This window comes from Ambystoma mexicanum, chromosome 9, assembly GCF_040938575.1.
Source record: "Ambystoma mexicanum isolate Mex_15411 chromosome 9, UKY_AmexF1_1, whole genome shotgun sequence".
Classification (NCBI taxonomy): domain Eukaryota; kingdom Metazoa; phylum Chordata; class Amphibia; order Caudata; family Ambystomatidae; genus Ambystoma; species Ambystoma mexicanum.
In genome coordinates this window covers 1,327,269,491-1,327,292,180 of record NC_090931.1, presented here as the reverse complement: position 1 = coordinate 1,327,292,180, position 22,690 = coordinate 1,327,269,491, and the positions used below count along the sequence as shown (strand labels likewise).

General features: G+C 44.3%; 1 protein-coding gene across 2 annotated transcripts in view; it reads right to left on the bottom strand.

Annotated features, from left to right (window-relative positions):
- The window catches only part of TFCP2L1 (transcription factor CP2 like 1), a 119,143-nt gene that overhangs the window by 5,015 nt on the left and 91,438 nt on the right, over positions 1 to 22,690 (bottom strand). For both annotated transcript variants that reach the window (XM_069616736.1, XM_069616737.1), the window contains 2 exons: positions 21,750 to 21,892; positions 10,853 to 10,904 (listed from right to left, as the gene is read on the bottom strand). In XM_069616736.1, coding sequence (XP_069472837.1) covers positions 10,853 to 10,904; positions 21,750 to 21,892 — 195 coding nt within the window. The remainder of the gene's footprint in view (positions 1 to 10,852; positions 10,905 to 21,749; positions 21,893 to 22,690) is intronic.

Below are 22,690 nucleotides of genomic sequence, written 5' to 3'. Positions count from 1 at the left end.
GTGCCCGATAACAAAAGACTCCTGGTTCATTCCTCTAATCTAAAAACCAACTCTTGAACCAGCCAACCCATCTAATTACAAGCCTATAACACCAGTGCCCTTTTTATTAAAAATACTCAGAGCAGCTTATCTGCAAATACAGGCGTGCCTAGAATCTAACTTAGGCAATCCAGATTCCGACCAAGACACGGCACGGAAACTGCCTTGATAGATCTCACCACACAAATCCAAGCACTAAAAGACAATTGTAAACTAGCACTCCTCCCACTGCTTGATCTGTCAGCAGCGTTTGATGGTCAATCACCAAACGCTATGCCACCATCTGAAATCTGCAGCATATTTTTCTGACTCAGCCACTTTATGGATCAGCTCCTTCTTGGCTAAAAGAACCATGAGGGTCTTCTCTCCGACAGACTCCGCTGAACCTTCTCCGTTACCCTGTGGGGTTGCGCAAGGCTCGTGTGTGTCCCCCTACGCTTTACCACGTCTTTATGAAGCCCCTGTTCGACATCCTCGACTATCTGGGTGTTACGTACACAAACTATGCGGACAACACTCAGATACTTATTCCCATCTCTGGTGACTATGCAACCGACAGTAAAACCCTTAATGAAATCTACTCAGTGATACAAGCTTGGATGGCGCAACACGGTCTTTGCGAAAATGACGAAAAAAACGTAACTGCTAATCCTTGGTACGCACGCTAAACTGAAGAAACTAAATACTGCCTTCAAATCATTTACTATAGATGGTAACTCCATTACCTTCTCCATCACCACCAAAACACTTGGCATTTATCTTGACGCCACATTATCCTTCTCTAGACAAACCAACGCAGTAGCAGCAGCAGCATCATCATACACTTGTAAACTAATCACCGCCTGCAGGCCTTTCATCTCTACAACTAATTGTATCACACTTGCCAGAACTCTTCTGTCCAAAATTGATTATTGTAACACCCTCTACTTGGATTAGCCACAAAAATATTAACAAGTTACAAGTAATTCAAAATAATGCCATCAGGGCAGCCCTTAACATCTCAAAGAAGTCGCATATTTCTGAGACTAGAAGCAACTTGCGTTGGCTTCCAATAGTGCACAGAATATCGCTCAAAACTCTTGCTTTAACACAAAGCTAGGGCCAACCTCGTTCCAACCTACCTTACTAACCAACTCACTTCACAAGCGTCTTCACAACCACTTAGAGCGGCCCAAATACACACTATGTCCATACCTAGATTCAAACTCCACAACTCAGGAGGTGCTAGCTCCCCAGTACTGGGATCAAAGTTATGGAACACACTACCTACTTCCCTTCGATCAGAACCCTCTTTCCATTTATTCAAGCGCAACACTAAACGCTGGCTTCAGGACATGGATGCAATGACAGCCTTACCTCATAGTCCACTAGGCTTGTCTTCATGCTCTAGGAACGTTCTGCCTCATTTATTGTATGCCTATATTTATTGTATTTCCTACATATTTGCTTGTTGACTTGTCTGCTTACCTGACTCTTCTCGCCTATTATCTCTTGTAAACGTCTCCTGCCTTGAACATGATTGTAACGCAATGTAACCTGATGCGCCCGGGCCTGGCTGCGCTTTATAAATAAAACAAATACAAATAGTATGACAGCTGCTTAGCCCATCCCCATTCAGATTACACTTGCCTCCATTTATCTGAATACTCACGTGAAATTCAGTTCACAGTGGACAATTGAATGACATGCTTAATTATATCTACGATATGCCCCACCGAGCTCCGCCTGCTTATGTATAGCCTCGATCTTTTACTACCTCCAAGTTATAGAACATATGGTGTGCGATACGCATAGTGTCTTATGAAATTTAATGCCGCGCAATAAACTACCTGCTGGTAATACTTCTATCTAGATCTCGACTTTTCATTGCATTCTCCACCGCCTTTGTGCACGTCTGCGGTATCACTACTTCATATTGTACTTGAACATGTTTATTCGCAACATTGTAGGTTCACTCATTGCCTTTCCAACTGTTATGTAAGCAGGCCCCTGCATTTTTGCACACCTGCTACAGTAGGCCTCGCCTAGGTGTTATTCTGTGACCTCTGTTGTGAACACGGACAAATGTACGATTTAATCACTGCTTCCTAGTGCTGTTAAGGCCACACGTTCAACATTGCATTTTGATTTTATGAATGTTGATACTGCGCCATATGTATGCCATTTAGGGCACCAATTGCCCCCGTTACAGTGACCCGTTCTGAATTCTGTGCCCAAGTCCCTTATATGTTTTGTACCTACTCTGACTAATTTACATGCAATCAAGGGTGACCATAGGCCTATCCTATTGCCAATTGTGCGCTGAAATAGCCTATTCCCACTGTTTGAACCTGGTTGAAATAACATACTGCCAACTGGTTGCTGAAATAGCCTGCCAGTCACTATGATTACCTTGAATTAGCCGTCCTCGTGTCAGCCATTCTTGCTCAATACAGCCCATTGGTCATTGACTTATCGTGTTATACAGAGCTGAACAGGGATCTCTTCACCCTTCCGTTCAATATGTGCACCACGCTCCAACAACGTAGCACGCTAGGCACAGTTCTCATCTTGAACACTATACTTCTTTATGCCAGATTACATGCCTTCAGCTGTCCAGAAACCGTCAGCATAGCTAATTGCACAATGACTGACTTGCTCAGGCGCGACCTACAAACCCACTACACTATGCATTCACTCTCGCATGTACCCAATTGCCACACTAGACTCAGAACATGTACTGTACCCATGATCACTGCCCTTCCTACACATGTAACACAGGAACCTCAGACTTAGTACTCGCACTCCATTCATCACCAAGGTCTGCACAACCTCGACCCTAGCATCAAGTTACCTCACAAAACTAAGCTCACTCAACCCTACCAAGTCACATAACTATACACCCAAAGTAGGTAAACAGGCACGACCTAACAGCACTAACCACGCACCGCACTACGGATGCGCCTTGCTTAATGCCCACTCTCTCACCACGGTTGCTCTGGAAATCAACGACCTCATCACAAGTCAGAACTTAGATTTATTAGCCATTACTGAAACATGGCTGCACGAGGCCTCAGGCCAGACCATAATCCTAGCCCTACCTGCAGATTATTCTATCCTCAGACAGGATAGATTCTAAAATTGGAGGGGGATAGCTATAATCTTCAAAAATGAGCTACATCTTAGGCCCCCAACCCACCTCTGGGAGGGCAACGCAGATATCAGCTAAATTGACACTCACCTAAAAGCACCATTAATGTTCATCTTATTTACCATCCCCCGGGACTCCTAACAGACTTCCAAGGAAGTCACACTCCGTGAAAATATTTAAAAAAACACCAAAACCCTACTCCTTGACAACCTCAACCTAGGTTTCAAAGACCCCAATGACAAAGCCGCTATCTCACTCACCAAGAACCTCACAGACCTGGGCTTCCCCAAATTATGACCCCGACCCACTCCAAAAGTTGCACCTTGGACTGGCTAGTCGACCACAACTGTGAAACCTCCATCACGGTCTGCCCTTGGACAGACCATAGCTGAAAACAATACACCAATCCTGCAGCTCCTAGTACAAAAAAAAAAAAACACGCATGCACCAACTACCCAAGCCAGAAGTTAAAAAAAATTAATTAACTACTGATAACCTTCGACCCCATCTTGCCATACCATGTCTAGCACCTCCATTTTCGCAAGACCCCAACATCCTAGCGGATATATTTAAGGACACCCTTACCCACGCAATTAATACCGTTGCCTCTTGAAGATAAGGAAGTCCTTCCACTCTATTTCATGGTTCACAGAAGACCTGCAAACTCTACGTACAAGCGCAAGGTGCTCAATAATTGGCAGGCAAACCCATGTGACTCCACCAAAGACAACATCAAAGTTACGGCCAAAAAACTACAAAGACGCCATATTCAATGCCAAATCTGAAGCACAGAATCGCTGAATCTCAGAAGCCAATTCCCAATCCTAAGAACAGTTTTCCATCTTTAATGAACTTACATATCCTCCCATCTCCACTGATATTGTTGAGGATGAAGCTTGGTGCAATAGCATTCAAGCTGCCATGCTCAATAAAAGAAACCTACAAAATAAAATCAGAGATCATTACAACGCCTTACTGAACCAAATCCAGCCTACACAGACCGGGTACATCAATGGCCCCAAATTCACCTCCAAAGACATCTCTGAATCAGAAGTCAGACATCCTCAGACATCTGAAACCATCACAATGCAAGGGCGATATATGCCCCCCCCAAAAATCAAGGAATGTGCCGAGCCACTTGCTCCACTACTGACCGCCTCCTTTAGAACAGGCATTGTCCCTGTCAGTCAAAGAGACCTGGGTGCGCCCCCTCTTAAAAAAACCTACCCTAGACCCATCCCAGCCAAACTACTGGCCTATAACAACCGTCCCGTTTCTTATTAAATTATTGTACAAGGCTTCTCACTGCCAGATCCAACTTCACCTAGAAACAAACTCCATCCTAGGGAAAAGACAGTCAGGATTCCGCAAAGGGCACGGAATTGAAACCGCCCTTCTGGATCTGAAAAAACAAATCACCAAAATCCTTGACAATGGCAAACCCGCCCTTCTCCTCCTCCTAGACCTCTCAGCAGCGTTCAATCTTGTGGATCACAACACTCACCACATACCTCACGCATGCCGCACACTTCTCCGGCCAAACAGCTTCATGGATCACTTCCTTCCTTGAAGGAAAAGCTATGAAAGTCTCATCTTAACACTGCCAATTTAGCTCACACCATCATCCACTGTGTTGTCCCACAGGGATCCTGCACAGCTACCACACTATACAATCTTTTCACAAAGCCCCTTTTTGATAAACTTGATAGGGCCTATGCCTTAACGGGGACAAGAGAGCTTCTCATTCTTGGCCAAAAGGCCACTCTAGCCAAGCTAGACTATCGTTTCTCCAATTTCAGCATTGACGACTGCATCATCCCAGTCTTATCTTCAGTTAAAACTTTAGGTGTCCACATTGACGCTACCTTGTCTATGAATAAGCAAGTCAGCACCATCGTCTCCGCCTCTGCCCTAAGCACTAAACCCATCAATGCTATTAAACCTTTAACTAAGTAAAACTGCCTCTCCACAGCTAGAGCCATCATAGGGGCTAAGCGGGACTATTGCAAGGCGCACCTAGCCTAAACTAATCTAAACCGATACACAGAATAACTCAGTTCGAGCTGCCTTAAGTATTCCCAAGAGACCACATCTCACAAGCAAGAAAGGTGGCTCACTGGCTCCCAGTCAAAGACAGCATCACATTCAAAATCCTCACAAATACTCAAAAATGCATTAACTACACAACACCACCCTATCTCAGACACGCTAACCAGACCCATCTCGAGCAGGCCTACTAGCGCAAGCTACACCAACCTACTAACTGTACCACGCATTGAGGGCCAAAGCAGGAGGGATAGGCCTCCCTTACATAGCCCCTAAGCTATGGAATCCACTGCCCTCAGAGCAGAAACCTCTCCCTGCCTTTCGAAGAAACCTCAAAACTACTCTTTTTAATTAACCTGCCTCTTCCTCACATGCAAGCAAAGTCTACATCAACTATGCCTGTATGTCTATGATATGTAACTAAGTGATGGTCATTCTCTGCAACAAGCGCAACGATGCCTCTGGGCTGTTGTGCGCTCTACAAATATGAATAAATAAATTGTATGGCTCATATCCTATCTTTTCTAGGCACGTTCAAAGATGAATTTTCCCTTACACTCTAACACGAAACTAGATTTGCAGATAGTAATTGTCGGACAACAGAAGATAAACCTGCAAAGCCAACCTAGGACAGGTCAGATGTCACATTGTTTTAATTTGGGTGGGTGGAAGATGGTCCATAATGCAATTGGACTAGAGGGTGAGCATGATACTGGTGATAGGAGAAAGATCCCCCACCAAAAGTGAGACAGTGGATTAGTGTTTCCAACAGATTGAAGATTAAGTGGAACAAACTGGATTTGCAGTGCATTTTACCTACAATGTATAGTAACATTCCTTTAGCGGAATTGTAATTGTAAACAGACTGATGCCACACAATCACTTTTTCAATCCGTGCGAGGCCATCACTCCTTTCGTCATTTGCTCCAATGATACAGCAAGATACCATACCCATTATGCTTGGTTCAATGATTAATGCAGGGAAGCCAATAAGCATGTTAAGTCAAAGTCTGGTCTTAATTGTGAGATCCAATTAAGATTGGACTAAAAAGTATTGACAAAAAGGGTCAAGACCAACCAAGTACTCCCCGTAGTCAACCAGTAAAATGGGAGCGTTTTTTGCACTGTCCGATGGGGAACCAGATACTTGTTTCATTGAGCTTGAAACAGTAAACACTGCCCTGTGCTGGCCAAATGGGAGTCAGTATGGGGGCACTGAGGCATCTCCATCCAAAAGACCTTTGTGCAACCCATCCCTGAAATGTCCTGAAGTGCAGTTGTGGCTGAAGACTAGACGTTAGGCAAAGCCCCAAGGCCCGATAGATTAGGTACACCTCTTCTGTAATGAACCATTAATTTGGATACCTTTCAGTGTGAAAAGATAAACTCCACGTGTTTGCCCCAAAATGAAGCCTCGGCCCTCAAAAATTAAAAATAGAAAATTACCATGCAAGTCTAGACCCATTTGATATTTTAGCTTTTGAACTAAAGGAATTAGGTTACTTTGTACTGCGCCAGCCCACTACCACAGTCCTCTCAAAGCATGCAAAACAGGTCCAAATTAGGGTGCATTACATCCCACCTAGGGACAGCAGGAAACTAGTCTGCATTGACCATAAAATGTCGCAATTCAATAGCTGTGTAGAAGTAAATAATGGCACCGAGCACGAGGATGCATGTAAGCAGGTAATATTGCTGTATATTAAATATATGGATAACCTTTAAAGTCGATGTGCGTGAGGGGCTCGGGTTAACCAAAGTATATTGGGGCATTGTTGACCAAGAGACAGGCCATGTGGTTTTAAGTCCAGATTCAGGGGCTGCCCGAGGCAGAGGAGAAATATCCTAAAAAGTATATAAAGGTAAGAATTGGCTAGTCTCCTTCTTGCGCACCTTCAGTTGTTGCTCAAAAAAGGTTAGTGATGTTCATAACACTTGATTCATTTAACATGAAATATTTAATGGACTCCAAATTACAATATTGCCCTCAACACGTGTTTCACCAAATTACTTGGTTCATCAGGAGAGTTTCAAAAGACTTTCAATTTCATTGATCAAATACAATTTTTAACGATATAATTGCCTAGAGAAAAACAAGAGTATGGTTATGTAAAATTAAATACAGATGCTGGTGTGACAAAGTAGAAACGAAATGCACTCTTAGCGTTCTAAACAACATTTCACATGAGTCTTAGTTTTAAATCGGAAGAGAACAGGCAGTTAATTAGATTTGATGACGGATTAGGTTAGTAAATGAAATTTGAACATTGCAATTGTTGTGTTGTAATGTTCTCATAATATTGGCAATTCAGTTATCAGCACTCTTACCTTGTTTGTGCTTTTATTTGTAAAGGATCCTTTTGGTCTAGAACTATGAATTAGTAGTGCCCCGTGGTTTGTATCACAACTAGTTCATATTGAAAGTTTCCGAGTAGTTTTGCTTGCATTCTGCTTTTGCAGCTATTGGGAAGTCTAAGAAAAAAGCAAGTGCTTTTTTGTAAAGATAGCTAATTTATATAGTCACTAAGCTGTGTGAACGATTGCATCAGATAAGCTAAAGGAAGCCTTAATCTTACCTTCAAAAAGTCTTACGATTGAGACTGAATGATAAGCACGAGCGTCCTGTTTTCCAAGGTTTTTTTAGCACGGACTGCCGCTTATTTGTACGCATTGCATCATGACGGTCGGATGCTACGTTCCGAAAACGCCATTTTGGATTGGGCAAATGACTATGCGGGAGTTGAAAAACGGAAATCACAGATCATTTAGGTTCTAAATGTTTATATTTGTTAGTTCAGAGTACATTAATGTACACGATGAGCTGATTCCCTTGAATAAGTCAGTTATGAAAATAGGTGATCTAATTTATTAGAAAAGAGACAGATTTCCTGATCAAGGTAATTAAAAGATCTAAATGATATATTAGGGATATGGTTAATTATTGAGTAGGAACAAAAAAAGAAAAGTTCATTAGCAACTTAGTACAAGCTGGTAATTTTTATAATTGGCAGACCAGATTAAATAAAGTGGAACAATATTGCCCTAACGGGTAATTTCAAATGTGGAACATGCAACAATGTGCCAGTATTCTGACAATGGTTTCTCCGATATCCAAATGCCAAATGGTTACAACTACAAGATCAAAGGCTTCATAAATTGTAAAAGCAAATACACTGAATATGCTCTAAAATGCCAATGTTATGTGGGTAGTACCATTACAATGCTTAAAACCAGAATTTCAGAACACATAAGAACCATCAACAAGGACATCAGATTCCCTCTTGGTCTACACTTTCTAACTGAGCATGTGGAAACGCAAATACATTTTAATCGAAAAAGTAGCAATCTCACCAAGAGGAGGGAACATTGAAAAAAGATTAAGACAAAGGGAAGCATTTTGGATATGCTCTCTGGACTGCTGCCACACACGTCTAAACACTATAACCATTCGAGCACCAATACATAGCGCACTTTGGATCCCAGGATTTTGATTTAAGGTCGACGTTTGACACCCATGTGATAATAGCCGAACAGTCACCTGTTTAATTGCATCTGTTTTTTGTATTCTAGATATTTAATCACAAGTGGCAAATGATTGCTCTTTAGACTCACACCAGCATCTGTATTTCATTTAACATTAACACACTCTTGTTTTTCTCTAAGCATTTATGTCGTTAAAATTGCATTTGATCAATGAAATTGAAAGTCTTTCGAAACACTCCTGATGAACCAAGTAATTTGGTGAAACACATGTCGAGGGCAACATTGTAACTTGGAGTCCATTAAATATTTCATGTTAAATAAATCAAGTGTTATGAACATCACTAACCTTTTTTGAGCAACAACTGAAGGTGCGCAAGGTGACTAGCCAATTCCTATCTTAGCCAATTCCTATCTTTTCAAATTTTGACACACTCGGCAGTCTGAGTGTTACTAGTCATCACTAAGCAGCACCCGAATTTTCATCTAAATGAACAATACCTTTTGAAGACCAGTTCGCCATCAATTGTGTTATAGACGGCAAAGTTATTAATATCCTAAGCATAGCTGTTGTTTAGGAGGTAAAGGAAACCGTGCATTGAGCAGGAAAGAAATGGCTGCTCTATAGGGTGGATTTAGGACCCTTCGGTGTACCATTCATCAGTGATTTCTCTGGTCTTTGTGCAAAATACAAATCATGGTTTTGTTGGATTTCAAAATTGCCTTTGATCAAGTTGATAGGCAAAGGCTCTGGGAAATTTTAGAGAAGGGTATTCAGTCTCCCCTTTTGGCCAGGATACAATGCAGCTTGTGCACAATTTGGGCATGGAGGGGAATGTAGAGCTCTTCCAGGTAAGCATGGGAGCTTAGAAAAGATATGTTCCTTCCCCATTGCTTTTCCCCCCACACCCCCTTATATATCAAAGCCTTTGCTGCATTTATCGAAGAGTTGGCTTGTGATGCTACAATGACTGAAGGTCTTAAAATAGGGATCCATATTAAAGTTAATAATGCTCTCCAATTCTCTTCTGCATATTAAAACTAGGTTGCAGTTTTGTTTTGCTCATAGCCTTACTGTTAACATGTAAAAACACATTTGTAATGCTTTGCCATCCATATAAATCTAGCAAGGGAAGTCTCGAATTTAATGGGGCTGCAAACTAACAGGTTACCTTTTTTTTGATTACTTTGGCATAGGATTGGCATTTAATGGCCCCGAGCCCGATTATGGTGTAGATGATCTTTCCATGTTAAAACAGTACATTCGGGCAAATTAATTTGCTCAGATTTGAAAGGGTGAGGGGTGGCAGGTATTTTACAGACTACAGAAGTTTATGGTTAAAGGCTTGCACAGCAATCCTTTATGGAGCAGATGCGGATGGGGAGGGAAGGTCACACCATTCATCCATGTAGTAGAGGTTGGAGCTGTGTGTAACAACGCATGATACTTCTAAAAGCGCACCCACAATATGAGTTAGGTTGCATGGTTCTAACTCAACAACAAAAAAAAACTGTCCATTCTACACCAATGCTTAGAACATTTTGCGCCATTACTGCCATACAATCAGGGTAGTATGCACAGGATCCCCTTGTCAAGAACAACCCAATTTTTCTACAATCGATAAGACTTATAGCTGGTGTCAATCCAGCCAATGGGCTAAATTAGGCAAGTGTCCACTAGCCACACCATATGATGGGCTGGTACCAGTCCTACATACAGAGTGGCTCATCAGTCATGCCCTAAAAATAAATTTCCTCTAGCAACTCCTGCTCTGAAGGGAATTTAGGGTAAACATGCATCATTTGATTTGCATAAATTACTAGGTGCAGAGGAGTACAGTTTACAAGACAGTTAGTTCAAATATTTATTCAGCTAAAATCTACCCTCATTAGGAATTACTATATTTTATATCCCCCTTCGTCCCCTATAAAACAAAATAATTTTCCACTTCAAAAAGGTTTAGAAGGCTTGTAAACACTACACCCATCGCTGTGGCTACACACCATCCATGGCCTAGGTGGAGCAGCCCCACCACTGCCTAAAGTCCCATTGGCACGATGTTGATCGTTCCAAAACTCTGGCATCATAAGCAGCAACAGGTTATGAGTTTTCTTTCCAAACTCCTAGTGATGCAAGCAATAAAAGCAGATAATTACCCTTTAATGTGCGGATGGCAAAACAGGTTTCATCTTGGAGGTTTTGCACCATCTGAAACACGAAAACAAAATCAAGTCACTACACGAAGGAAATTATATTTGAAGGCACATCATAAGATTACAGGCAATCACTGCAGGCATTCTGTAAAGTGGCCAGGGTATGGAGCACGAGATCACACGGTTTGCAGCACTGTAAAGCAGATTTTAGTAATAAGCCTCTAGCTTAAGAAGAAACCCTGTTCCTGCTAAACCACGGGTTTCAATTCAGGACCTCCAAGATCTGCAAGTTCCTTGACCAGATCTGATGCATGGTAAATTGCTCGTTAGCGAAGAGGGCAAGTCAGGCTAGTGGAGCCAATGGCTGAAGCAAACAAGAGTATGGAAAAAATAAAATACACGACGACTTGCTATGAACCTACTTGGCATGAATGTTGCCATTAATTGTGCGCACCAATCAGCAGCAGTACATCACACATGGTACCAGAGGATGGGGCAGAAAGGGCGCTACAGAAGTGCAACCAAATGTTAATAAAATTGAGCTACAGTGGGCTGGAAGACACCTAGTAAAGGATATCTGGGATGTCCAGCTTGGAAAATGGCAATTTTTTGTATATAGCATTTTCCACACTTTCCATTTAGGCATTTACAGATAGTCAGACCTTTCAACCAGGCTGGAACAGCACACAATTTATGGAAGTTGAAGTGTGCGCAGGGTAATTTTCCTCGGATCAGGAGTGCATATGGCACTTTTACCATCTGGTCCTAGAGGTTCAAAGCACATGCTTGACCCCCGTAAAATGCAAACATTACACAGATTAGAATTATTCTTTTATAACGCACTTAATACCAACGGGCCACCATGTTGATCCCTGCCAATCGCTTCAAACCACAACTCCCTCTTAAACTTTCCACCTCGCTGCTTACATGCCACACCATTGTTCCTGGCCCTTAATGCACATTACGCCACACATTTGGCCATCCCTGCTCACTGCCTGGTCAGCCCTACTGGCCAACAACTGCCGCCATCTATAAACCTCACTTCAAAGAAACTAGCTTTGCTCCCAGAACACCCAACATGGGGAATTGAAGCTCCATGGACCACCAGAAGTCGTCTCAATCTCATCACAGCAGTACTGAAAGCCCACCATAACCAAACAGGTCTCCTTACAGTTACCAGACATGATGACAAGTACAATAATGCTAGTTGAAAGCAGCCTGTGTGTCCCAATGGAGTCCTGCGGGAGCTATTTTGCTACATCCAGGCAGCCCCAAAGTCATCAACTGCTACAAGACCCATCCACCCCCAGGCAAGTAACAATTCAAGAATTTGAACTGCCAGAGATACCAAAGTGATGGATTCCCATATACACAGAAGCCCAGTCTAGCCCCAAATGCTCACTGCTCAAGACCCAACTACCCGTCAAGCCTGTGGAAAAAGTGAATGACCCTAAAAAAGCACCATCCAGACAGAACATTCAATAACCGTCGTCAACACCCATACACTCTTGCCTGTCCATCTTACTACTGCCACAAAGTAGTGGAGGACTGATCCCACACCCATCTCCCTAGGGTCCCCTCCTCATGTGCACATTCTAAACCTGCACTCCACGCAAAACCAAACTGGGGTCGGTAAAGGCTAATGGTTATCAGAGCCAACAATTCTACACTATATCACAGCTCCCAATGGTAAAACTCCCAAAAGAAAAAGGTTGGGAGGGATTCTGGGGGTCCAATGAAGAGTTCCAAAGGGTAGTGGACAAGTTATCCTAGCTGAAGTGTCCCCCACTTTCAGAATGCTTGTGTGAACAAGCAATGGCAAAGCCAAACTTAAAAGTTACCAAACTTTTAAAAAGCGAGTTAGGGGTTCAGGTAATGCTTGAAGTGTCCTACTGTGGAACATATGCAGATCCAAAATCCAGCCCTGTCACAGCACAGCATGAGCCCCAAACTGTTGAGGATGGAAACTCACTACTCTTAATGTTACCCGATCACACCATATGGATTAAAGGATTTACGGTAGTGCCAGCCAGGGTCCGTCTAATAAAAAATAAAAACCTAACTAGCATCTCTGGGTGAAACATGGTAAATCAAAGTTTATGACCCTGAACATGCAGGGTGACCAAGACGCAGGGGAGAAGAATGAGCACAGAATCCACCCCCCCTTTATGCAGAGATGACCAGACAAGGGGGTACAGAGTACATGATTCATGTTTGCTAGGTCACACCGCACAGTGGCACTCCAGAACAAGTCACCATTCTACTGTAGTATGAGCAGTGCCTCACACTCCATAAGGCTAACTGAGGCTCTAAGCTGCACAGTTCAAATATGTAATGGAGATCCAGCCTGATCAACAGGTCTTTCAGCTCCTGAGGGCATACAGTTTCTGTAGCAACAGCCACACAGACAAGAGTGCCAGGTCTGGAGGTCAGGGAGGGAGTGGTAGCTCCATGCTTGGCAAGTGGAACAGAAATAGGCCAACTTCTCAGGTGTTTGGGGGAAGGCAAGGGGCACAGACTGAAGAAAAAAATGGACTTCCTGGGAATTCCAAGTAAGAGGCACATGATTAGCCTGTCGCTGAGGGTATGCTGCCAATGGAACGTCAGTTTATTGCATAGAACTAGATCCTAGATTTTTTTGTATTGCTCCTATGTGGGTTGCTGTGGCATTCAGAGTGAGCGAAAGTGATTCTGCCGAGAGTCTTGATCCCATATGAGCTTTAGTAATTTGCCTATCTAGTTTCCCACCTTCAGATTCATGGGGATTAATCTGGATTGCTTTACTGTTGATTATGACATTGGAATGTTGGCAGTTTTCATTGAAAAACCAGGGACTGGAGCAGGCATTAATGTGCGTTAAGCCCCTGTTCTAAGGGCTGGAACAGGGATTTGGGGGGGCGTAACAGCTACACAACCCAAGTTAACGGCACAAGCGAAAGCCAATAATGGGGTATCTAGGCAGTTACCTCCCCACCCCCCGTTCCAGCACTAGAACAGGGGCTTAAGACCATTAGGCTACCAAAGCGGTAACATGGGGGGGCTAAAAGGAAAAGACTTTTCAAAGAACGCATCCATGGAAAGTGAAGAGGGGCTATATACACACTCCTGCCTCTCCGCCATTTCTCCACCATCTCCTGTGACCAGCTTCCTGCTTTTGATCACCCGTCACTCATGCCCGCCTTAGTCTACATTGTACCCCTGGGATGAAGGCCCTGCTACCCAGTTCCTACTTGGTGAGCAGCCCAAAGTCCTTAGTCTCCACATGTGCAACCGTTTCCAATTTGTCCCATGACCCACCTCTTGCAGGGACAGTCTCCCATACCCAGGCTCTGGTTTACACTGTAATCCCCTTGGTCATCCACCTTGCTCTTAGGTTACCCACCCATGTCCTCAAACAGCTGGTGGGCCAGCCTGCCTTGACTGGTTCAACTGCGGTTTCTCCCAGCACCCTCTGCATTGCCTTGGGTCGTGTTAGCATGCCATGATGCAGAAGGGAGCCCAAGACTTCCCGTGGTGACCTCCACTTTTGGTGTATGGGACCATTTGTGATGAGACTACCGCTCAGACGAGTAGTGGTTAAATGGCCTTCTCAATCCCAAAACCAGCAAGTGAAACCGACAAAACCAAACTATTGTTCCTTTGCCTTTTGTGGGTAACGTGGACAGAGGACTGGTTATCTTCTGAGGGGTGTGAAGTTATTACAGAAGCAACCCAAACAATAGTAAAGGGACTCCAAACACGTTTCTATAAAAATATAGATCAAGAATGCAAACACTGGATATAAAAGCAAATCCCACCCCACCCTAGTACAAGAATACAAAATTCAGCACTTGTATCAGACAAACCATTGCAGGAATGAGGTTTGCCTTTTCAAGAAAAGATGCAAAAAATGGGCTTGAGGTCAGTGGTCTCAGCACAGACAAGGGTGTCTTCAGTACCTAGTTTTCTTTGGAAGCTCAACATCACCAGCGAGTTAGACGAAGAGCTTCCTGTGTGGTGATTCAGTGTTGCGTTTATTAGCTGGCTGACTCCAACACCCTGTGTGGTGTAACACCTGGCACAACACCTTGGACAGGCAGGCGATGTCTGGTTTGGTGGAGCTCACATGAAATGCTGGAATGAGAGAATCCTGGCCCAGACATGTTCCTTACTTCTGGGTTGCTGGGAGGCCCAAGCCAGAGTCTCTACGGACAAAGTAAGTCCTGTTGTACTGGGCAGGCACCTACAGTATCCTTCACCTTCAGTGATCAGGAGGTTGTTTCAGCACAGCCAGCAGTTGAGGCTTTAGTCCACAGAAGTGCACCCTGCCTAGTATCAGGAAATGGTGGGGCAGAGAGGGCTTGGGACAACAGCTGCCCTTTGCCATTTAGTTGCAGACTGGTGCATCCAAGGCAGAGGAATTTGAAATGGACTGCACATCAAACTGGGTTCATGAGATCTCTTGGTGTCCAGGAAGAAGTGGGAGATGCTGCCGTCCCCCCAGCCCTGCCTTCCCCCCTTTCCTATATAAAAAGTAAAGGTCAAATTGGGCAGATGCAAGCCTTCTGTAAGGGAACCAATCCCGATTGCTATAACAAGTCACCCTTGCTGCCTCATCATAAAGATTACCTTGTTTTGCAGGAAAAGGAGGACACAAAGTAAACCCACATAGAAAACCCCTTCCCCTCAAATGCAGTTCCTGCTCTGGCTATCAGCTCCCTCCATGCATGTAACCTAGTGAGGCTGGCCTTTGAACACAAAGTTTCCAGGAGATGTTTCCTCTGGAAGGACGTACAAGGGAAGGGGGTGAAAGGAGGGCAGAATCCCAGCACATTATAATCTCTGGGAGCAGTAAATATCCAGGCTGCCAGGAATACACCTTGCACACTCAGAACGGAGATGGGCTCACTGGGTTGACATTTTTATGATCTCAATGATGTGGCTTTAATAATTGTGTGCACCCATCAGCCACTATAACAACCAGGTGTAGCCGGTTTGCTCTGCAACCAGATGATATTGTGGAGCGGTGCAGAAGTTAAATGCAGCCTTGGATTGCAGGACTCTGGGGGTCAGAGCAGCTCTGAGGCATGAACATGCAACCTTTGAACCTGCCCCGTCAGTGGCGATCAGGTGCTGCAGTTTATGTCAACATTTATATAATCGCACCAAGCCCAAAAGGCATCTAGGTGCTGGTTACAATCGGACATGATCACAGAGGAAGAGTAGAACGGGGAGTTGGCGCTGGGGGAGGGAGGGCAGTCCTAGTTTGGGCTTTGAGCTTCTTTTTGAAATTGTAGGATGGTTGGTTACACAGCTGGACAGGGAGCTTGTTAGAGTGCAGGGGCACGGACTGGGAAGCTGCCTCCCGCCCCCTCTTTTGCGATTTAATCTGGGAGTGACAAGGCAGTATTTGTAGGCGGGGCATTTTGGTCTTGTTGGGTGACTGGTAGTTTTGGTTCCCAGGTCTGAAATTGATCCCATCCTTGACCGGAAGGCAGTGAACAGATCTAGCTTCAGATATATGGTCCCCCTTTCCATGGTCAAGTGCAGCTCTGAGCTTTATTTTGGACCGATTGAAGTCTGCACAGATTGAGGATGTGCCACAAAAAAGTGAGTTGCAGTAGTTTTGAGTAAATGAGTGCTCAAACAACTTAGAGCAGTTTTTTGATTGCCAAGAAGGGTCTACTGGCGGTGATGAGCTTGGTGGCATAGCCCGAGGTAGAGGCAATGTGGTTGGTTTGGCGTGTCATGTTGAGGGTGGAATCAAGATAGACGTCCAAGGTTTTCACAGTGGAGGGGGATGCTGTGGCCATCGATACTGAATGATTGGTAGGGCTGGGGAAGCTTTGCTCGTCTTGTCTTGACAAGGGGCCTACAAGGAGAATCTGTCTTCTCATCATAGAGGCAGTGTGTGGCCATCCAGGTTTGGATCATTTCATAGAGTTTGATCTTGAGTGTATCCTGTGTGTAGTTGCCTGAAAAGGGGATGAGGAGCTGGGTATGGTCTGCATAGTTGGTGTAGGTGACCCCTAGCGAGTTGAGGTGGTCGAATAGGGGCTAAGTAGATGTTATTGAGTGTTGGGAGACGCACAAGCTTTGTGGTATGCCACATGTTGTGGTGGGATGTGCCGAGGCTTCCCCAGTAAATGGGGGTGGAGGGCGGCAGGGTTCCATGCAGTCCTTCACAATGGAAGCTGTGCAGTTGATGGGAGACTGGTGCAACAAAGGCACATACATGTAATATGCTTTTGTCATCAAGCTTTATGATATGGTGGCATCCAATTAGCAGGCACCACACCAGAATTGCATGCGTCATTTTCTGTGATTTCGAAGCCTCGCAAGATGGCAATCCATGAGGTATTGCTGATGGCTGACCTACAGTTCTGAGAACTACCTTGCATGCTTTCATTTTTTTCTGAAGCATAATGGCCAGTGATGGATGTGCACATTAACCTTTTTTACCTTGCAAACTAATCTGGTTCACTTAAAACTTTTAAAAAAATTAATTTCAATAGTTGAATTTATTTTTTTGGTATTGTTCAAACATTCACAATGTGATAGTGAGCTGTCAGTTATGTGACAACTGTTAGGAAATATATCTCTTCACATCACCTTTCCCTCCATTTCTAAAGACCCCCAAAGTTTCTATTTTTAAAAAAAAAAACTGACCTGAACTTTTTCCAGTGAAGCCTTCAGTCTCACAACACTGGCTTTTGCTCATTTGTCATGGGGAACCAACATGTTCTTCAGGCTGCCAGTACTGCAAAACATGGCTTCCCTGTCTTGCTACATTGCTGCCACTTTTGGTAACCTTTTATCACTGTACAATGGGGTACGCTTTTGGTTTTGCCTGAGACTAACTCAGAGGATTTTTGGTTACTTTAGGTGTGCCTATGGGACAAGTTGGTGGCAGCAGTTCTTTGTGCTATTCGGTGCTTTTTGATTTAGCCTTACCGCCATATTGTGGCTAGTGTCCAAGCATGGCCATGCCACAAGGTATTTAGTTTGGCTCTTGACCATCTTTTCACTAACCCTTCTTCCCGACCTGCAAGGACAGGGAACACCTTATATGGTTACAGTGCCTAGCAAAGCAGAGGCTTTTTGCGGACTACTGAAAGGCCGTGTGTGTTGTCTGTCAGTAAGTGGGTTGGGACTGTCTGCTCCCAATCCACAAACTGGTTTCAGTGTCAATGGTATGCATGAGCTGTGCCACCAGTGGTCCCGATTGGACCACTGCTGTGGGGATTTATGTGGGCCAGACCATTGACTAGTGGGATTTGTGGCACTTATCTGGCTTTTGGATAAGATGACCACCCCCGTCCTGTACCTGTTGCAAAGAGATCCTGAAGGAGCAAAGTATCTTGTGCAGCTGCAAGACATGCAAGGAGATTGTGGACCCACTAGAAGGCCTTGCGACCAGCATCTGCTGCTGCCGCATTAGAGCCCTGCCTTGTAGGTGATCTTCAGAAGTCCTGCGAAGGAGCTTGGACCTTTGGAGAGGATGGAACATCCATTCGCCATCAGCTCGGAGTCCTGCTAAGAAGAGGTCTCGGAAGTGCTCCTGGATCACCCAGTGGCTGCCCAGCTCAGTTGGGGCTACTGTGCTGCAGACTGTCTCCATTCCACGTTGAGGACCAAACTTGGAGCGGGTGGGGAGCAACAACCTGTGCTACACGACTCCTCTGGCCAATTTAATGGTTCCGGCATCAAGGTGACCAAAGATAAGAGGCAAAGTCTGACTGCAACAAGTGTCTCCCCCCCGGTGTCACCGTGCACTGGCAACCATTGTTCAGGACAGCTTTCCTGCACCCAGTCCTGTGCTGAGGGGCCCTGCATCAAGATCTTCTGCATTTTCCATTCTGAAGATCTTTGACCAAAGGTTTTGAACCTGCAACCCATGGGCATCAAGAACCGTATCTGAAGGTGGAAAAAGCGACCTTGGACCCTCTTGCCGAGACCTAAGTCGTCGGAGGTTAGATCAGAACAAGTGCCTGCCACTGTACCCTAGAAGTGGCCCATAGAAGTCTTTGGCAATTGTTCCAACAGCAGTTGGTACACACTTGCACAACCATGTGGCCTGTGGGGTGCAAATTCAGCCACAGGGTGACAAAAATAAAAGGCCATGCAAGGCACCTATTATGAGTAAAGCTGGCTGATGGGTGAGACCAATTGGAGCATGCAGGCCAGTTCAAAACAGTTTTCCAACAAGAGGCCTAGTGAATGAACAAAAAGAGGCCTCCTTCAACTTTGCCAAAACTAAAAGGCGCTCAGCTAAAGGAGCGTGCTTTAGAGCTGAAAACTGCTGAATGTGCCTAATACATTCCAAAAGACATGTGGTGCTGCAAATCGACACCATAGATTGGGAGAAAGATTGATTGCAGCATGTTACATTGAGGTTATACAATACAAGACTGATCTGGAAATGTAATTGAAGCAAAGTCAAATGAATAAAAACACTTCAAAGAAACTGACATTAAATGGAAAATCTTATTTGGAGTTATAAAATGGACACCAGTTTCCGCATGTTAAAGTGCAGCCTATGTGTGAATATAGAAGGGACTCGTGTCCTTTCAACTATAAGAAACCGTACACATGGACAGAAGGCCACTGTTGCATAGTGCCCCGCCTGAGAGCATGGTAGCTCCCAGGATGTTAGCCACGTGACCAACATAATAAAAGTACCGAGCAGCTTCCGGCTCGGCAGTCACACCATGCATTGATTCCGGTGTGGTTCTTTCGTGCGCATGCCTGGCGCAACACCACGTGGTGTAGGCCCAGGCCCACCACGAGGCCGACGCCCCTGCTGGACAACGCCGACCTCCAATGTCTGTGCGCCATGTGAGCATGGCTTTGGGGACGACCCCGGCCTGGGTGCCCCCAGCCATCAAAGGACCTCCAGTGAATTGGGGCTCGTGGGGTGATCCCCACGACATTATCTGCAGTGTGAGCGCCGCCCACAGGTATCCCGTCGGGTGCTCCCGACATGTGTCTGGGGCTGCCTGGTGACCCGGAGCAGCCCCCAACAGCCACGAGGCAATGTAAAATGGTACATTACATCTTTGATTTAAAATGCATAATTCTCAGAATTATGCATGTAGCTTGCAGCTCCTTCTCCCACACTGAGCTGCGGGACTGTACATCTAGACTTCCGACTTCAGATCTTAGGCCCACCAGGAAAACTGCTCCGTTTCAGTAATCAGTATCAAATCAGTAAGCATGATTCGCGACAGGTTGGAGCAGAAATTAAAAAAAAAGCAGTTACCATGGAAATATTGGGCTATGGGTGGAGACACTTTTCCATGAGGTTCCAACAAGAGGGTGAATAATGTGGAGCAGGTCTGTAGAGCTGGAGTGGAAGAACGGTATGAAGGTGCAGTGAAAGGGAGGCAGAGATAGCAGAACGGAGCGAAAAACTAACTGGTAACATGGTTTGGCTGACAAATGAGGCATGGCGATAAGGTGCCAGCCATCAAGTGCCAACAGCTTTCATCAGGAAAAAAAGTCATTAATCATGTGCTTCCAATAAGTTGGTGAAGCAAATTTGGCAGTATAATAATTCAGCACTGAAGTTAATATATGTGCCATTATCTGCACTGCAGCAACTATTAAGGAAACGGCTCATACTGGTAAACAAATGGCATGCCATAGCAATCCCATCACAATTGAAGCATTCAAAATGGCGACTGCATGCCAGGCATACAAACGCTACACCAGTCAGAATTGATGTTAAACTGGAGGACTGTTATGTTGGGCCTGCTATATAACATTGGACTTTTTTTTTTACAAACTGTGGGACTGATGAGCTTTTATTCGCCTGCATCATCTTTTTAGAAATAATTTGTGCCGAGACCACCTTGTCCATAGAAATACATAGAACCAAGGTAGCTGACTACATTGGAATTGTTGTAGCCATTGTGCCACTTCTAACAATACAGACTACCTAAACAAGACATCTCGTCTTGAACGTTCTAAACACTGCATATACACTTCATATAAGAGCATAATATCAATTTTCTCCAACATAATCATGTGGATACATTTTAACAGCACTTCTTGTCCCCAAATGTGGTCCTCAGTTTATCCTTTTCAGTGACCAGCATAAATCGTTTAATTTCAAGCTGATGGATAGATAACAGAAACGTGATACATTTAATTAAAAAAAAGGATTAGTTGTCTCCACTTGTGAAGAATTCACCAATTCTTTATATAAACGTGGCGTTTAGGCTATCCAATTTAGGGTGTGTTTAGACACCTGCCAAGACACTCAGGCTGGTCCTCCTGAAGGCACCGTTTACTGAAACGTCTTCATCAGGGATCATATGAATGCTCCATTCATGTCAACTAAGGAGGTCAACCTATTTACACCACTTCAGGAATCCTGACTAATGTCAGTAAATTAAATTTGATCATTGATGTCAATTTTCTTCAAACATAATTATGCTTGTGCACACAAATGTTAACGTAAACATGTTCCATGTCTTGTAAATAAACAGTGTACCACTTCTGCATAAATCAACATGAAATTTAATATAATCGAAAATTGAAATCTTTAGATATGGCAGTATTCCCGCCTGGTCTAGTAGTTTCTATATTTTGGGTAAACGAATACTCCATGAACATTTGACAAATTGAATGTTTGTTATCTTAAAAGACAAGCTACATCTTCAGCATGCATTTAAAACAAAGGAATGCTTACATTAAGTGCACCATCCAATCAAACATCTAGCTAGTGGCATGCAATTGCCCAATGGTGCACTTGCATAATTATTTATTTCTTCAACAGAACAGAAAGGGGATCTTGCTCTGGCTTGGCAGGGATGCAAATCATTAACATCAAAAGGAACCCTAAAGATGGAGTGACATGCGAATTTGGTGGACAGAGCAACAAGCCCATTTGTGAAAAGCAAGGTGAAATAATTACCTCTGTGCTCACAACTACGTGGATCCCAGTTGGTCCTTGCCGGTATATCTGATTGATCTGATGTGGTGAAATGGTGTACAAGTTGGCGATCTTCTCTATTAATTCCAGAGAGGTCAACTCTTCCAAGAAAATTGCATGGTATACTGCAACAAATTAGGGGTGGGAAGGAAAAATAAACCCATTGTGTATTGCAATCAAATTGCTGCTTTTCCAAGGTTTCTTCTTGTAAGGCATTTACTAGAATGTGAAACGTTTGAATGTACGTAATTGTGCAAACCTAGAGTTAAACCAAACTATAAACACCCAGCAATCCTTTAATACACAAACAAGTAAATCCATGGCTGCAGTTACACCCACAAGCATGGCCCACTTGCCAAAGCAGCTATGGTTTGCCAAACAAGAAGTTCCTCGAAATGGTGCAAAGTAATCCATGTCCAAAAGACAGGAAGCATCAGCCATACACGCTGCTTCCATGTGCAAAGCTTTCTTTGCATTTGCACTTAAACTTTGTTTAAAGAATACCTAGGTGCATCTTCTGACATGCCATGACACAAGCTTTTGTTATCAGTGGAGCAGTTAACTTGATAAAATGCTCACAGGAAAGACAGGTGGTTCTGGTTACTCTTATTCTAGTAGATTTTCCTCTGCCACAACAGTACAGCAATGGTCCCCCCCCGACCCCCCCCGACCCCTCCTATGGACAATGCAGACGAACCACGTCTTACAACCACCTGGATCCGCAATTAGGTTAAGCAGGGGTGGAGGGGCAAGGGGGTCGGATGTTAAGGACTGACTGCATGCAGGTCCAACCAAAGCAAAGACAGCTGCAGGACCCAAGGGGAGCATCCAAACTCCAGAGTGTGTGGTGGGGCCTGCACACTGCTCCGAGGAGATGGGTAGGGGTTACTAGGCAGGACCAGGGACACTTAGGCACAGGTAAC